This window comes from Peromyscus californicus, unplaced genomic scaffold, assembly GCF_007827085.1.
Source record: "Peromyscus californicus insignis strain IS unplaced genomic scaffold, ASM782708v3 Scaffold_15__1_contigs__length_86483966, whole genome shotgun sequence".
Lineage (NCBI taxonomy): Eukaryota > Metazoa > Chordata > Mammalia > Rodentia > Cricetidae > Peromyscus > Peromyscus californicus.
Genome location: NW_026294447.1, coordinates 2,666,529 through 2,683,759, shown reverse-complemented (window position 1 = coordinate 2,683,759; position 17,231 = coordinate 2,666,529). Strand labels below are relative to the sequence as shown.

Here is a 17,231-nt window from a genome sequence, read left to right as displayed (position 1 = left end):
GCTGAGCCTGTATTAAAGATCCGATGATACCAAATGGCAGTACTTCATGGTTATAGAGAGTTAAAATTTTGCAATCCAGAGCCAAATTATTTTGGGATGTCGTTTGCAAGTCATGTGTTTCCCACCTGTGTTTGACTTGACATCCCTGTGACAGCCAAAACTGTAAAATGTATTCTTAGCAGTACACTGGCTTCCACCAGTCTGAACCCTAAGAATGTCTTCAGACAGCATCTGAAACCTGTTGAGGTTTCCCCTGCTGTGGCCCTACCTGTGGTCCTTCAGTGTGTTTGGTAAACATTTTGAATCGTGACTTTTTTCTTCTGTAGCTGTCTCTCGTAGAGCCACTTCCATGGTGTTTCATGATATTTGGAGAAACCTGAGTTTCACAGTTGGCCCCCCAGTGAGCTCTCTCTTATTCCTTCTGAAGTGAGAATTATGGTTTTGAGGTATTGAGAAGCCCCTCTATGATACTGAAGCCTCTAAGACCAAAGTCAAGGAGTTTTTAATCTTCTAAGAATAGGAGATGACTGATCTTCTCTCAACAAGTTAAACTCCTGCAGTCGTGGCATGGAATTCCCATTTCTCTTGTATTCTTCACAACTCTGCTCTCACATGCTACCTACCCTTCATTCATTCTACAAATAGTTATTGACTGGGCAAAGAACAAAGTGGATGATGATCCCTGTTCTCAATGAGAGTGCATGCTAGGGGAACATAGACAATACAAGGGCTGAATGAATAAAATATGTAGCATGGTGAATAATGATAATTTCTAAGATTACAAATAAAGGGGCAAACAATAGAGGAAACCGTGGGTGGGAATCATTACTATTTCTCTAAAAAAGTGACATTAGGTTAGAAGCTCAAGGAAATGAAAGAAGCGGGTGTTAGCTCATTTTCCACCTCTGTAACAAGTATCTGAGAAAGGTTATTTCAGCTCACAGTTTTGGAGATTTCAGACTGTGATTGGTTGGCCCGATTGTTTTGGGCCTTTAGCAAGCAGCAGATTGTGGTAGGAGCCCACAGTGGGATAAAACCATTCACCTCAAGGCTGGGAACTGAGAGTGAGGAAGGGCTGGAGTCCCACAGTTCGCTTCTGGGCATCCCCCAGCCACCTGATTTCCACTCAGATGACTCCACCACCTCCCAATAGCGTCACCCTGGCAACTGAGCCTTGGGCCTCTGAGGAACACTCTGGAGACCTGGGGGAGGAGCATTCCAGAAACAGGCGCAATGCCCTGGGGCTAGCGCCTTGGTGGTCTGTGTAATGATCATCAGGAGCATCTCACTCTGGTGGGAGGAGCATGAACAAGGAGGAGCTGAGGGCAGGGAGATAGAGTAGGAGTAGGTGAGAAGAGGAGGAGTTTTCCGGTCCTCAGGAGCAGGCTGAAGGATCTGACCCGCACAGCCTGCCTCCAGCTGCTGTATTAGAAGCAATTAGAGAGGACTCTATGGCAGAAGTGGAGAGCCGTGAGGAGGAGGCTTGTGGATTGCATATGAAGTAGAGGTGTCTAGCCTCAGCCTAGGTTAGAAGGCCAATTCAGCCGCCATTTGCTAGGGGAAATATTGAATTACATCTTTTTGCCAGCATTATGTTGACTGAGAGAGCAGCCAACGGGACGTTGCTTTTGGACCTGAACAAGTTCTGCTTTGATGATGACAGTGAAGCTCCAAACAACAAATTCAACTTCACCACGCCATCTGGAGTGGGGAGCAGCCGCAGATTTTCACAGCATCCAGCTGGCTCTGGGAGAATTGTGGTCAGTTCATGGTCATTGCCTCATTAAAAGGACACTGGGAAAGCTGGTCCAACATGCATGGTGCTTTTGCTACCCTGCAGAGAGGAATTTGCAAGGCAGCCTCCTCTCAGAGCCACCGTAACTGACAGACTTAACAGTGGCTGTGTGTTCCTGTCAGCTCTTTATTTCTCTCAGGCTTCAGCAGCGTTCATTACGCAGAGCTGTGCTGGGGGCTGAGGACTTTGCCTGCCTTTCCTTTACATGCCTGCTTAGTGAGCCGCTGTAGACATGGCAGTGCCCTAGGTGCACAAGCTCTTCTGTTATTTGAGGTGCGAGGGAGAGAGAACAGCCGAGCCATCTTGATAGATTCTGCATCACAGAACCACCAGAGACCCCACAGGGCGCAGAACAAGGAGGGAGTGGAAAGTCCGCGCAGGAGCAGAGGCAGAACTGGATGATGGTATGAAAGGCGAGGTCCAGCAAGGTTGTGCGGCTTCTGTTCACACAGGGCTCCTGCTGCAGGGTGTGGGGAAAAGAGCAGAAAGGAAGGCTATGGCGGGAGTCTTGAGAGGTGTTTCCAGCAGACCCTGGAGATGACAGCAAGCTGCCCACCACTTTCCCCCTTAGCCTGCCTCCTTTTCTACCTCCCATCTCAAGCTGTCTTCAGTCCCTTAGAAAGTTACGGTGTCATAAAAAAAAAAAAAACTAATTTCAATTTTGGGGAAATTCATATTTTTTCTTAGGTTCTTAATCCATAGCCACCATTTAAAATACAGAAAACACTCAAGAACATTACCATATAGGAGTGAACACTGTCAACATTTTGACACATTTTTCATTTCTATGTGGTTTTATGTATCTAGATATATTTGTATGAGTATATTAAATAATAGAAACTATTCCTGTATAGAGGGTTTCCTTTTGTGCTTTTCTTTAACTGTTCTGGAGGTGTGGGTCTCGTTTGCTGGGCAGTAGTGCTAGCTGGGCGGACATCTTTAGAGATAGATTTTTCTCCTTTGGTAAATTCTTCTGAGTTGTCTAGCTACACTAGAGTTATGTCTCAAAACTCCTCAAATGCCCCAGCAAACTGTTTCCCCAAGGATGCTGGCGATTTATACAGCCACTAACTGTATGAAAATAGATTTGTCAGTTCAATAATATGACTGTTTATCCTATGTAATCTAGTATCTCTGTTTTGACCTAGTTAATTGGTGATCTAGATTATGAAAATCCAAGCAACCTAGCAGCTGGCAATAAGTACAGTGTGATAATCCAAGTGCAAGATGTCGCCCCTCCATACTATAAAAGCAAGTACCCTTTGACTTACTTCAGACGGCATCTCCCCGGGCATTGATGACTGAATTGCATTAGGTACTTCTAGGTATTGGGCACAGGGTCTCTTGTTACATCCACCAATCAGGCCCCAACAGCTACTTCCTTTTTTGGCTGAGATCCAGTGTCCTCAGGGTCTCTCTGCCTCCTGCCTTGCTCCTTCCCCACTCTGCTTCTCTAGTTCTGTCAGTGGTTTTTCAGGAAATACAAATGCCAGCATAGAACTTCCTTGAATGCATGTTGCAGTTGTCAAGTTCATGTTTAAACTCTTTGGTTTGGCATAGAAGCACTTCCATGATCTGGCTATGGCCTAACTTGCTAGCGGTACCTCCCATCCGACTTCCCTTTCTTCAGCTGCAGCTGCCCTCAAGAATCACAGAGTTTTATACTGTAGTGTTTTTGCACATGGCTAGACCTCTCCCTCCCATTCCATACCACTCCCCCTTTCCATACTCTTCATTTCACACTAGCCTAATTCCACACTGCCCTTCTTTCTGTACTATCCCCATACTTCACTGTCCCCTCTTCCACACTGTCCCCACACTGTCCCCATGTTCCACACTGTCCCCTATTCCACAGTCTCCTGTTCCACACTGTCCCCACACTGCTCCCACACTGTCTCCTGCTCCACACTGTCCCCTATTCCACACTGTCCCCTGTTCCACACTGTCCCCACACTGTCTCCTGTTCCACACTGTCCCCTGTTCCACACTGTCCCCACACTGTCCCCTATTCCACAGTCTCCTGTTCCACACTGTCCCCACACTGCTCCCACACTGTCCCCTATTCCACACTGTCCCCTGTTCCACACTGTCCCCACACTGCCCCCATTTTCATACTGGTCCATTTGCTTCTCTCAATACTTGTCAGGCTTTCTCAAACTCCCCCCGCCCCCAAGTTCTACAGTGGCCTGTATTTGTGTTGTCGGGGACCTACAGTGTGGAATAGAGGACCATCTAGTGTCTTGTACCCAAGCCCAAACTTACAAGATGTTTTCAAAACGCCCACTGAACAGATGGGTACAGGTTGTGATGTTAATTTGTTTCTATTTCCATTTTTAGATAGCATCTACGTTTCCATCCTAACAAGCCCGGAAAATGAATTTCCTCTCATCTTTGATAGACCATCATACATGTTTGATGTATCAGAAACAAGACCAGGTGGGTAGGGGCCAAGTCACAGACCATAGGCTCTTGCCAGGCTTCATCCGACTTCAGGCTCTGCAGAGGCATGGCTCCTGGCAGAGACCACCAATAGGTTTTCACAGGTTCATGGCTGATTTGTGTTTATTGCATCTTTCTTTCCCTCCCTCCCTCCCTCTCTCCCGCTCCTCTCTCTCATTGATCTTGCTACTGCAGAGACCTCCAGGTGAAACATGGATTTTAAAAACTTGATTAAACTGCATTTCTCTGAATGCACTGATTGCTTCCTTGTCTGTCTGCCTGATTTCTGCTAATCCTCTGTGTTATAGACTAAGTTTTCTCTTGGTCTCTTCTGTGATTTTTAACAGGCTCACTCAGAGAGTTGGGATTTTCAAGTAGGGAAAAGATTTCCCACTTCTCTAGTCCCTCTATTTAAAGACAAAAAAGAGCACGTTCCTCTTCTTGAGTTCACTGGCAGTCTCATTTTCTGCCTTTATAATGATACTTTGATTTTTGTGGTCTATTTGCCCTTAAGAAAAGAATCCTATGACCGACATGGTGGTCCATGCCTGTAATCCTAGCACTTGGGTGGTGAAGGCTGGAGGAGCGAGTTCAGGGCCATCTGCAATAATATAGCAAGTTCAAAACCAGCCTGGACTGCATGAGACCCTGTCAGAACACTCTCTCTCTCTCTCTCTCTCTCACACACACACACACACACACACACACACACACACACATACACACACACACACAGAATATACACACACATACAGAACACACACTTACTCACACAGAACACACTCACACACACTCACACACACAGAACACACATACACAGTGAGGGGACAGAAATGATAAGTAGGCAGGCAGATAGATGATAGAGAGAGGGAGATGGAAAATGAGAGCATGAGAGAGAGAGAGAGAGAGAGAGAGAGAGAGAGAGAGAGAGAGAGAGAGAGGGAGGGAGGGAGGGAGGGAGGGAGGGAGAGGGAGAGGGAGAGGGAGAGGGAGAGGGAGAGGGAGAGGGAGAGGGAGAGGGAGAGGGAGAGGGAGAGGGAGAGGGAGAGGGAGAGAGAGAGAGAGGGAGAGAGACAGAGAGGAACTGCTCCCTGCTCCAGTTTCTCCTCGTCTCTCCTAACTTGAAGGTAATAAGAGTTGCTAGCTTTCTGTTATCTGGCATATTCTGTCAGATCAACAGGTCATCCCCGGCCATGTACCTTGAGATCACAGGTATTTCTTCTAGAATGAAAAACCAAACCAAATCAATCAGAGCACCCCACCCCAATTATTCCTATCCATTTTATTCTCATGACGTCTCTATTTTCTGATGTTGTTCCAAAACAAAACACAAGAAGATGGTCCAGAGAGCACAGTTAGCTCCTTACAGGGAGCACAGTTAGCTCCTTACAGGGAGCACAGTTAGCTCCCTACAGGGAGCACAGTTGTTAGCTCCTTACAGGGAGCACTGTTAACTCCTTATGGGGAGCACGGTTGTTAGCTCCTTACAGGGAGCACTGTTAACTCCTTACAGGAATCACAGTTGTTAGCTCCTTACAGGGAGCACAGTTAGCTCCTTACAGGGAGCACTGTTAGCTCCTTATAGGAATCACAGTTGTTAGCTCCTTACAGGGAACACGATTGTTAGCTCCTTACAGGGAGCACTGTTAACTCCTTACAGGGAGCACTGTTAGCGCCTTACAAAGAACACAGCTTCTTACATATTACCCTGTGTGCTTTATATGTTCAACAGGACCAAACAGTTCACAAATCCTCTGGCCTTAGTACTGTGGTATTGGCCGTCTTCCCTGGGTCACACACTTGGTGCTGGCCTGTAGAATTGAGCAACTTGGTCTCTGCCCACAGGAGTGAAATTTATGAGAAAGGACTTCTACAAAACAAGCAAGCAACCCAGAACTTCAACAGCCCTACCAACACTGTTGAAATAGCAGAATTTCAACATCTATACTCAGAATTCATCAATTGCTATATTCCTTTTTAAAGCATTATTTATTTTTATATTATGTGTATGAATGTTTGCCTGTGTGTGTACGTACATTGTGTGAGTGCCTGGTGCCTACAGAGGCCAGAAGAGAGCATCAGACCTCCCCACGCTGTAGTGACCGAAGGCTACAAGCTACCATGTGGGCGCTGAAAATCAAATCCGGGTCCTCTGAAAGAGCAAAAGGTGCTTTTAACCACTGAGCCACCTCTTCAGCCCCAATAGCTCATTTTAGAACACTTGAAAAGTGCAAGAGACTTTAGATAGTATTACTGCTGAAGGTTGGGTGTAGGGTGTGCATACTTGTTCTCACCATTCGTGGTGATAACGTAATGGGTGCCCTTGAGCTTCTGTAGGGTATGAATTCTCTCCCACCTCGAGCGCTGCTTGGACTAGTGGTCCAGTCACTTCCTGGGTGCTTATTTGCATTATTTGAATTTAATAGACTTGAATATTTAAAATGCATAGGCTTCTGACAACTAGGAAGCCCCCAAAAGTCTGCCAGTGGCAATGAGGATACCTCGCCTCACGTCAGTATTAATCGCTCTCTATTCCTGCAGCTAGAACCCGAGTTGGGCGGGTGCGAGCGACGGACACAGACTTGCCCCAGCGTAGCGTGGTGTATTCCATATCCGGCGGAGGGGCCAGCCTCCGGTACCCAAACATCTTTTGGATTAATCCCAAGACAGGCGAACTCCAACTAGTAACTAAAGCAGACCATGAAACCATTCCCGTCTACATTCTCACGGTGGAGGCCTCCAACGGCGAGGACGCGAGCTCCGTCACTGTGAGTTGGGGCTGTTGGGTCTCTGCACTGCCACACAGCTGGTTGACTCGGGGCTCTCCCTGGGCCCCTCAGCATATGGGGAAGAGTAAGTAGTACTTCCCAGGACATAAAGATCACTTTATTTGAGGCTCACATTTGTGGGTGACTGAGAGAAGTGTTAAGACTGATGACAAATCTGCTGAGCCCACAAAGCCACTTTGTGTGACAAAGTCCCCCTTAGTGCCCTTTAAATCTTGCCTTGTCTTCCACAGGTTGGTGGTAAGTGGCAAGCTGCCAAAGTGGGTTGCTTTTGTAGTTCTTAATCTCTTCCTGAAGCAGTATTGCCTGTTTCTGCCCACCGCCATGCTCACCGGATGGGGCGGCATTGCCTGTTTCTGTCCCATTCACATGATCACCAGGGGGGGTAGATATTACATGATGTTGTGACTCAGCCTTGTGCCATGATGATAAAATTGCTGACTCTGGCTACTGTTGAAGTAAAGAGAGGTACCCTAGCCCTGATTCAAACCCATCTGTTTGGGCCTTTGGTGAAGGTGGCATGTGGTGGGAATATGTGTTTTTGTAGGGTTTTTTTTTGGGGGGGGGTATTTTTGGTTTTGCTTTTTGTTGTTATTGTTTTGTTTTGAGACAGGGTTTCTCTGTGTAAACACCCTGGCTGGCCTGGAATTTGCTCTGTAGATCAGGCTGGCCTTGAACTCACAGAGATCCACTTGCCTCTGCCTCTGGGATTAAAGGTGTGCTCCACCACTGCCTGGCAACAATATGTGTTTTAGACAATGCTCACTCACATTTCAAGAGTCAGGAAGTAAGGAGAAGACAGGCTAGGGTCCCACAGTCCCTTTGAGAGTATCCCCTTAATGACCTGTGGACCTCCCATGAGACCCCACCTCCCATAGTTACTGTACTCCACAGCAGTACCAGATTGGGTACAAGCCTCTGGCCTGTGAGGGACCCACATCTGTTTGCAGATGTCTGCTGTTCAGTGTTCCATGGTGAGGCTCTCACTGAATGCAGATTCTCAGCGCACAGTGTGGGCACCTGAATCAAGCATTTTTCCCAGGGGTACCGTGCTGTGCACAAGCATCGCTGATGGTCTAGTGGGTCTGTGGGGTGAGTGCGGGGATGCTCTGAGGGCTACATGATGGCCATACAGATGCATTAGTAAAGTGAAAAGGTATGAGGGAAGTGACATGGCTGGCAGCTGGCCGCTGGCAGTGTGGTAGGGACAGCAACCAGCTTGCAGTGAGGAAAGTGAATTCATTTCTTAGCCATGCTCCCAATTTTCTGAGAGGATACGGGCAAGGCTTATCTCTATGACCCTATTTCTCTGGAAAGTCACGTGATAAACCGGTGCCCGAGTAGTTCAGTTCCTCTGGCGACTTGCTTTGAATTAATGGGATGAAGTTCTCAGCAATGCATGAGGCTCGGAATTGCTGGCCAAGGAAATTTGCAGATAATTGCAGTGTTTGTTAGACTGTATTTTTTTTTTCTTCTTTCATTTTTTTTTTTAAAGAGAAAAATGAATGGACTCCACTCTGGGAGCTAACTAGAGTGAACATTTCAATTTATTCCCAGTCTCAGAAATAGCTGAAATCCCTAAATTTCAAAAGTAGAATGCATACGACTCAAAACTCATAAGCCTTTAAAAAGGGTGATGAGCCGAAATGATCACCTAAGTCCCTTTCAGGGCTGACACTGTGGGATCCTGTGCCGGCAGGAGTCCTGGTCAGTTCACCAGGCCTGGGACAGAGCGATGAGAGCAGCCAGCCGGGCAGCACAGTGGGTGGGAGACTCTGCAGTGCTAACAGCCAGGCTGCCGGGCGTCGTCGCTCTAGCCCCTTGCTTCTTAGGCCTGCTGCAGAGAGTAGTCAGCTGAGGAACTTAACAGAAAGTGTCTGGGCCCCACCCTCCAGGAACTCCAGGTGGGCACAAGAAAATGGATCCGGAGTTGAGAATCACAGTGATGTATACCAAAATCAGAGACTCATTTCAGGTTCACAGGGGATGGTGCATAAGAAAATATAGGCATTCCCACAAGTTCACAGCCATTATCAAAAGAATCTGGCATCATCTTTGGGGAGCATGGGTGTTGAGGGATGATATTTGCATATCTGCATACTCTACATGCACACACACACAGCAGAGATGCTAACAGCAAAGGATTTTAGCAGGCTCTTACTACACTGAAATCTTAGCCAGCCCCTCACTATTCGAGTGGGTTTATGTCAATTACTCTCTGCCTCTCAGCCACCTTTTCTCATCTGTAGATGGGAGTTATCACATTCTTGCTCACATATGAAGTCAGATCAGTGAATTCATGCAAATTTCGTATCCCACACAGTGAGCACTCACTACATTTTAGCTCTTAAGAATAACTGTCCTGGGCTGATGGAATGGCTCAGTGGGTGAAGGCAGTTGCTGCCGAACCTGAAAACTTGAGTTTGATTCCTGGGATCCACATGGTGAAAGGAAAGACAGCCATAAGTTGTCCTCTGACTTCTGCCCGCACAGCACGCATACACACACTGAATAAAATGTAATGTTTTAACCGCCTTCCTGCTATTCTAGATCACTGTAAACATCATTGGAGAAAATGATGAAAAGCCAATGTGTACCCCAGAATTTTACTTCATGGCCATCCCAGTGGATCTGAAAGTTGGCACAAACATTCAGAATTTCAAGTTGACATGCACTGACCCTGATTCTAGCCCCAGATCTTTCCGATACTCCATTGGTTCAGGTATTGTACTTGTGTCAACAGTTCTGGGCCATTCAGGGAGGGACAGAACACTGGGCTGTTGCTCATACACTGATGTGGGCACAGTGTGGGCATGGGAGGGCGAGCTTTGTGTGAGGAAGGAGGGCTGAGGAATACAAGGGTTCCTGTCTTTCCCAGTGCTCCATGAGTTTCTCTGCCTCACCTACCTCTTCCAGAAACCCCCACAACCAGACTTACGCCCACATGACTGTTCCAAGGCCCCAGGAAGGATGAACCCTTTTAATGGAATACTCTCCCCAAATTCCCAGAATATAATGAATGTAATTTATAAAAAAATTTTAGTTCTCCTCACCACCTCTTCCTGAAAAGCCTGCTGGAGGGAGGGAACCCCAGGCCTCTCTCAGGATAAGAATAGATGAAATGCATTTTGAAGCATGTCCTCAGCAACACTCTTCTGCTCCATTCATTTTCTTTCTTTAAAAATATGCCATTGTGGGAAGGAGAGGAAAAGAGCACCTCTCAATGGATCCGAGACCAAAATAGCTCATCTAATGAGGTGCTGGGGCCAGAGATTTAAACCCAGACAAGCAGAGCAATTCCACAGGAAAACCTAAAAATCCATCTCGGCCACCTGCTGAGTCTGGCAGAGCAGTGGGAAGCCGCTGAGCCACCATGCCCCAAAACCCGGGGCAGACACTGCTAGAGACCACAGCTGCTGAGGGTGGAGATAATCCATACTGAAAGTCCCAAGGACCTTACGGAGCACTTTGTTGCTGAGGGAATAAAAATTGCATCATCTGCTCCATTTACTGGTTTTCAGTCAGTAATGAGTCTGGAGACACCAGAGGATGAGCAAGAACGGTAGTTGGGCGTGAATCCTTCCTCCCCCAGGCGCCTGGAGCTTCAAGTTGTGGGCCCCAACAGTTGTGTGTGTCTGTCTGTGTGTGTGTGTGTGTGTGTGTCTGTCTGTCTGTCTGTCTATGTCCGTGTGTGTATGTATGTATGTATGTGTCTGTGTGTATCTGTGTGTGTGTGTCTGTATGTGTGTATCTGTGTGTGTTTTGTGTGTGTGTCTGTGTCTGTGTGTATGTGTCTATGTGTATCTGTGTGTGTGTCTGTGTGTATGTGTGTGTGTCTGTGTGTATCTGTGTGTGTTTTGTGTGTGTGTGGTGTGTTTGTGTATGTGTGTGTGTGTGTGTGTGTGTGTGTGTGTGTGTATAGGAGGCAGTTGGGGAGAATTTCCAAGGACCTGGGCCTGAAGTCCTTGCAACTTCGGGAGGTGCCTTCCTTTAGGGTACTTCACCAGTGTGGCCAGACAGTTCCACAAAAGGCATAAGGTGGACCTGGCCTATGGCTAGAGGTGTAGCTCATTCTAGGCTATTGCCGCCCACTCACTGACCTCAGCAGGCATTTACATGTGCCTACATTGCCATGAAATAAATGCTGTCTGCTAAACTACCAGGTGCTGGGGGATGTCTTTCTGTATGCTGTGAATATATGTTCCCATTGGTTAACAAACAAGCTGCTTTGGCCTGTGGCAAGGCAGCTTAGAGGCGGGCGGGAAATCCAAGGAGAGAGACAGGAAAGAGAAAGGCAGAGTCTGGAGAGAGATGCCAGCAGCCACCATGAGACGCAAGATGTGAAAGTACTGGTAAGCCACGGCCACATGGCAAAACATAGATTAATAGAAATGGGTCAATTTAAGATGATAGAGCTAGCTAGCAAGAGGCCTGCAACAGGCCACACAGTTTGTAAATAACATCAAGCCTCTGAGTGATTATTTTATAAGTGACTATGGGACCATGGGGCCAGGCGGGACCAGAGAAAACCTGACTACAGTCAGGAGCTGCCCCGGGATGGTTAACCCTCCTTCTGTGGCCCTAGGACAGGGAACTGCACCTGGACGGTTAACTCTCCTGTGGCCTTAAGACGGGGAGCTGGTTCTTTTTCCAGTCCGTTCTCACAGGACCAGAGAAAACCCTCTGACTACAGTCAGGAGCTGCACCTGGACGGTTAACCCTCCTTCTGTGGCCCTGAGACAGGGGAGCTGGTTCTTTTTCCAGTCCGTTCTCACTTGCGGATATCACAGACTCAGCCTGTTACATAAAAAAATAAAGTGTGGACATTTGAGGAAATAAAACAAATGGGATTTTTCCTTATCTCTATTTTATGCTCTTTTTATTTCTTTTACCAACACGCTTGGGTCACATCTCATTTAGGCAACATCAACAGTCATTTCACCTTCTCTCCCAATGCTGGCTCCAACGTCACGCGTCTGCTGCTGGCATCCCACTTTGACTATGCTGGTGGCCTCGATAAGATCTGGGACTACAAGCTGCTTGTCTACATTACTGATGACAACTTGCTGTCTGGCAGGAGAGATGCCAAGGCTCTTGTTGAAACAGGGACAGTGACACTAAGTGTAAAAGTCACTCCTCACCCAACCTCGATCATCACCACAGCTCCCAGGGTAAGGATCCGGGACCTGTAACCCCCAGCCATAGCCTTAGCACTTATAGCCATGGAAACTTTGACCCCAAAGTGAGGCATTTGTTTGGAAGGACCATTGATTAGTAGGTGGAAATCTGTGTAAGAGCTTGGACATGTAGAGCCACTGACCTCTCACAGTAGAGAACACAGTGTGGGGACATGTGGTAGATCAAACAGTGACCACTGTGGTAAAGACTGCATCACTGAGGGAAAACACCTGAGGTAATCAACTCCAATTACAAAGGTCATTTTGGCTAGTAGTTTTCTAAATTTCATACCACAGGCGATGGGCCTATGGTGAGGGAGGGCAGGGCAGAGAGGCTGAGAGAGAGCATCAGGACAGAGAGTGTGAGGGAGAGCATCAGGACAGAGAGTGTGAGGGAGAGCATCAGGACAAAGAGGATGAGGGAGAGCATCAGGAAAGAGAGTGTGAGGGAGAGCATCAGGGAGAGAGTGTGAGGGAGAGCATCAGGACAGAGAGTGTGAGGGAGAGCATCAGGACAGAGAGTATGAGTGAGAGCATCAGGACAGAGAGTGTGAGGGAGAGCATCAGGGAGAGAGTGTGAGGGAGAGCATCAGGACAGAGAGTGTGAGGGAGAGCATCAGGACAGAGAGGCTGAGGGAGAGCATCAGGACTGAGAGTGTGAGGGAGAGCATCAGGACAGAGAGTGTGAGGGAGAGCATCAGGACAGAGAGTGTGAGGGAGAGCATCAGGACAGAGAGGCTGAGGGAGAGCATCAGGACAGAGAGTGTGAGGGAGAGCATCAGGACAGAGAGTGTGAGGGAGAGCATCAGGACAGAGAGTGTGAGGGAGAGCATCAGGACAGAGAGTGTGAGGGAGAGCATCAGGGAGAGAATGTGAGGGAGAGCATCAGGACAGAGAGTGTGAGGGAGAGCATCAGGACAGAGAGTGTGAGGGAGAGCATCAGGACAGAGAGTGTGAGGGAGAGCATCAGGACAGAGAGTGTGAGGGAGAGCATCAGGACAGAGAGTGTGAGGGAGAGCATCAGGACAGAGAGTGTGAGGGAGAGCATCAGGACAGAGAGTGTGAGGGAGAGCATCAGGACAGAGAGTGTGAGGGAGAGCATCAGGGAGAGAGTGTGAGAGAGAGCATCAGGACAGAGAGTGTGAGGGAGAGCATCAGGAAAGAGAGTGTGAGGGAGAGCATCAGGACAGAGAGTGTGAGGGAGAGCATCAGGATAGAGAGTGTGAGGGAGAGCATCAGGACAGGGAGTGTGAGGGAGAGCTTCAGGGAGAGAGTGTGAGGGAGAGCATCAGGACAGAGAGTGTGAGGGAGAGCATCAGGGAGAGAGTGTGAGGGAGAGCATCAGGACAGAGAGTGTGAGGGAGAGCATCAGGACAGAGAGGCTGAGGGAGAGCATCAGGACAGAGAGTGTGAGGGAGAGCATCAGGACAGAGAGTGTGAGGAAGAGCATCAGGACAGAGAGTGTGAGGGAGAGCATCAGGACAGACAAAAAAACAAACAAAAAAAAAAGAAATTGCTTTTGGATGTTTGCTAAAGTTCATGAAGTGTAGATAGTTCTATTAAGAGTTTACTTTTGGATATAAGTTTGGGAGAATTGTAATTGTAATTATGTGTAGTAATATTCATACTAGAATTATTATTATCACCATTAACATTAACAGGTTAACATCATAATTCTAGTATGTTTTTTGTTGTTGTTTTTTTTTTTTTCGAGACAGGGTTTCTCTGTGTAGCTTTGCACCTTTCCTGGAACTCACTTGGTAGCCCAGGCTGGCCTCAAACTCACAGATCCGCCTGGCTCTGCCTCCCGAGTGCTGAGATTAAAGGCGTGCACCACCACTGCCTGGCCAAAAGCAATTTCTTAATAGAACTTTTTGCATTTCTAGCTAACAAAACATAGGGTACATTAATACAGGCTAACATTATCCATACAAAAAACAAGAAAATGGTTTTTTTTTTTAATTAAAAGAGACTGAGGAATATTAACTCCCCTTTTCTTTATATATATATTTTTTGAAGCTGCATCTTGAGCCTGGGTAGAAAATATAAACTTTTCTATTCCTACACAAAACAGTTCCATTTTTACACAAAACAGTTCCACTCCTGCACAAGACAGTTCATGAGTCACCACAGTTAGTAGAGGTATATATGCATACACAAAACAGTTCCATTTTTACAAAAAACAGTTCGTAAGTCATCACAGTTGATAATGCATATATGTGTAGGTGAAATCAAAACTGTCCCATTGGCAATTGAACCACTCCTGTCCATCCCGTTTCTTAAGTCTTCAAAATTAAAAAAGTCAGTTCTGATACCAATCTTAATATTCCACTGAAAGCCCAAGACCAGAGCCTGGCTCACCAGCTGCCCTGAAAGTTCTGGTATAGCTGTCCAAGTCATAAGGAATCTGAAGCGAAAAGCTCCAAATACAAAGAGACCCACAACCAAACACGTGTTGCATTTCCCTAGCCTGCTGGGTGTGTACCTCACAGGCATCTTTCTCTGGAGACTTTATCTCTTGCAAAGCAGTGCCCTGTGCTCTCGCCCTCCTGCCCAATCAGCTCTCCACCTGTGCTCTCCCTCACTCTGCTCTGGCTGCTGAGGTCTGAAGCCTCTGCTGCACTCTCCACAGGTGCCATTCACGGTTTGCCTCTCCTGTTGGGCTCATCATGGTCGCAGAGTGTAGCCTCCAGTCATGTCAGTCCGGCTCTTGCAAGCACGCTGGCTGACTGCATTCTCTTCACCGAGGCTCCTTCACAGCAGACCCTTGCTACTTACAATGACTCTTTCTGCATCTGTTGCCTGTGATTTGATGATGCCCCTCGGGTCTCAGGGATGCTGATGCTGGGTCAGCCCTTGCTTCTGATGCCTCTGCTTGTGGTGGGGGCTTCTGAAGCTGCTGCTTGTCCTCAGACTGCTAAGTCCACAGTGGCTGCTTGGTCCCTGACACTGCCCTTCCACTCTCCTCCCTTCCAAGGTCCAAGGTTCCATGCTTGGGAAAACCTGCTCTTACCCTAAGTTACCTTCTATTAAGCCTAAGCTTTAACAATATCCCTATACCTAAAGCCTATATTTCTCAAACTTCAACAAAACTTTTATGACTTATTTATATTACAACTTTAGAACTAATTTAGGCCTTCATCCTTAGCATTCATACATCTTTCTCAGACCTAAAAACAATCATAAACTCAAACCTTCATGACTTGCTAGACCCTTGCAATTTTCTTAGCCTGTTCTTTAGGAGAGAGAGAAAGAGAGAGAGAGAGAGAGAGAGAGAGAGAGAGAGAGAGAGAGAGAGAGAGAGAGACTTCATATCCAAGTCCCACCTTCTGGCATCATATGTAAGAGCACAGCTCTGACCTGTTGAAGGGTTCTTGGGGGGAGAAGTGAGGAATGAGGAAGTATTAGATAGAAATACAGACAGAGATGATGAGAAAGATAGAGACTCAGGATAGCTTTGGGAGGGCCCTGGGTCAATACCCAGTCACCTCAACTTTATTCATGATGGACTTTTTATACATCAGCAAGTGAAGGAGTAAAAGACCTTCCCCTCTCAAGGTTGGGGTATGAAGTACCAACAAGTGTAGATCCTTCAAAACACCTGGTAACTACGACCTTGGCCAAATCATCCTATTACGCAGCCCTGCTGGGCAAAGCAAGCTCAGAGTTTCTGACCTTGAGTCAGGCCTTACTAGGGAGCCCCTGTGGGCCACCACACTTTCCCTCTGCTTCCCCTTCCCCCTTTCCTTCCACATCCCTCTCCTCTTAGAAAACTGCCTGTGAATGGAGCTATCATCTGCTTCTCAGAGTCTTGCCAATAACTGGTGATGTTCACCTCTCTGTTACGGCAGTCAGTAGGCCCCAATGAGCTGGGTGGCTGTGGTGGTACACACCTTTAATCCCAGCACTCAGGCAGCAGAGAGGAGGCTCTCTATGGTTTGAGGCCAGCCTGGTCTACAGAGCAAATTCTAGGACAGCCACGGATACACAGAGAAACCCTGTCTTGGGAAGAAAAAAAAAAAGGTAGACCCCGGTGAGTAGAGACTGTGGCAGCCATGTGTGGCTTTCTTTTGCGTAGCAGCAACCAAAGCACCCAACAGAATAACTTACGGCGAGGGAAGACTTAATTTGACTCACAATTTCATACAACGCACCATGCTGCTTTTCCATGTACATTTGAAAGCAGTGGAGGAGGCCCCTTGCTTCATGACTCACAAAAAGCTGTGTTGGGAGGGGACCAGAAACCAGGTGTGACCTTGCAGGCACTCTCAGTGACCTTGTAGTTAGGCCTCAGCTTCTAAAATTTCCAGAACCTCATAAAATAGTGCTACCAGCTTGGGGAGCAAGCAGTTCCACACAAGAGCCTGTGGGGGCTTAGTTTTCAATTTATTCAATTAAAGCTTTCATGTGTTTTACATATGCTTATATGCATATGTCTGCATGTCTGTCTGTGTACCACATGCACATAGATGCCCACAGAAGCCAGAGGAGGGCATGGGTTCCCTGGAACTGGAGTCACAGATGGTTGTGGGTCACCTGATGTGGGTGCTGGGAACCAAACCTGGGTCCTCTTCAAAGCAGTAAGTTCTCCTAACTGCTTAACCACCCATCTCTCCAGGCTTTTCCTTTTGAGATTTTTATGGCAATTAGTTAGTTTGTTTGTTTGAGGGGGGGATGTACATGCATGTCCTACATGTGTGCCACAGCTCACCTGTCGAAGTCAGAGGACAACTTGTAGGTATCCGTGTTCTCCTTGTACCAGGTGGGGTCTAGGAATCAATCCCAGGTCATCAGGCTTGGCAGCAAGCTCCTTTACCTACTAAACCTGTGGGAGTTTCATACTCAAACCATAACAAACCCTGACGACTTCCACTATGGGGCAAGCTGGCAGGCTATCTTTAGGAAGAAACTGCCAAGTCTCTTAGGTTTACAGCCTAACCCACCACGCCATTTCCAATTCTGAAATCTCCATGACTCGTTTGTTATCTGTCTCCCACTCTAGGAAGCAGATTCCGAACCTGAAATTTCCCTGTG

The 17,231-nt window shown here is 47.3% G+C and overlaps 1 protein-coding gene across 1 annotated transcript in view; it reads left to right on the top strand.

The window, feature by feature from the left end:
* Cdhr3 (cadherin related family member 3) overlaps positions 1 to 17,231 on the top strand; it is a 76,829-nt gene that overhangs the window by 51,109 nt on the left and 8,489 nt on the right. The window contains exons 9-14 of the mRNA XM_052738298.1: positions 1,589 to 1,760; positions 2,944 to 3,046; positions 4,133 to 4,231; positions 6,776 to 7,002; positions 9,571 to 9,742; positions 11,941 to 12,191. Of these exons, the coding sequence (XP_052594258.1) occupies positions 1,589 to 1,760; positions 2,944 to 3,046; positions 4,133 to 4,231; positions 6,776 to 7,002; positions 9,571 to 9,742; positions 11,941 to 12,191 (1,024 nt within the window). The remainder of the gene's footprint in view (positions 1 to 1,588; positions 1,761 to 2,943; positions 3,047 to 4,132; positions 4,232 to 6,775; positions 7,003 to 9,570; positions 9,743 to 11,940; positions 12,192 to 17,231) is intronic.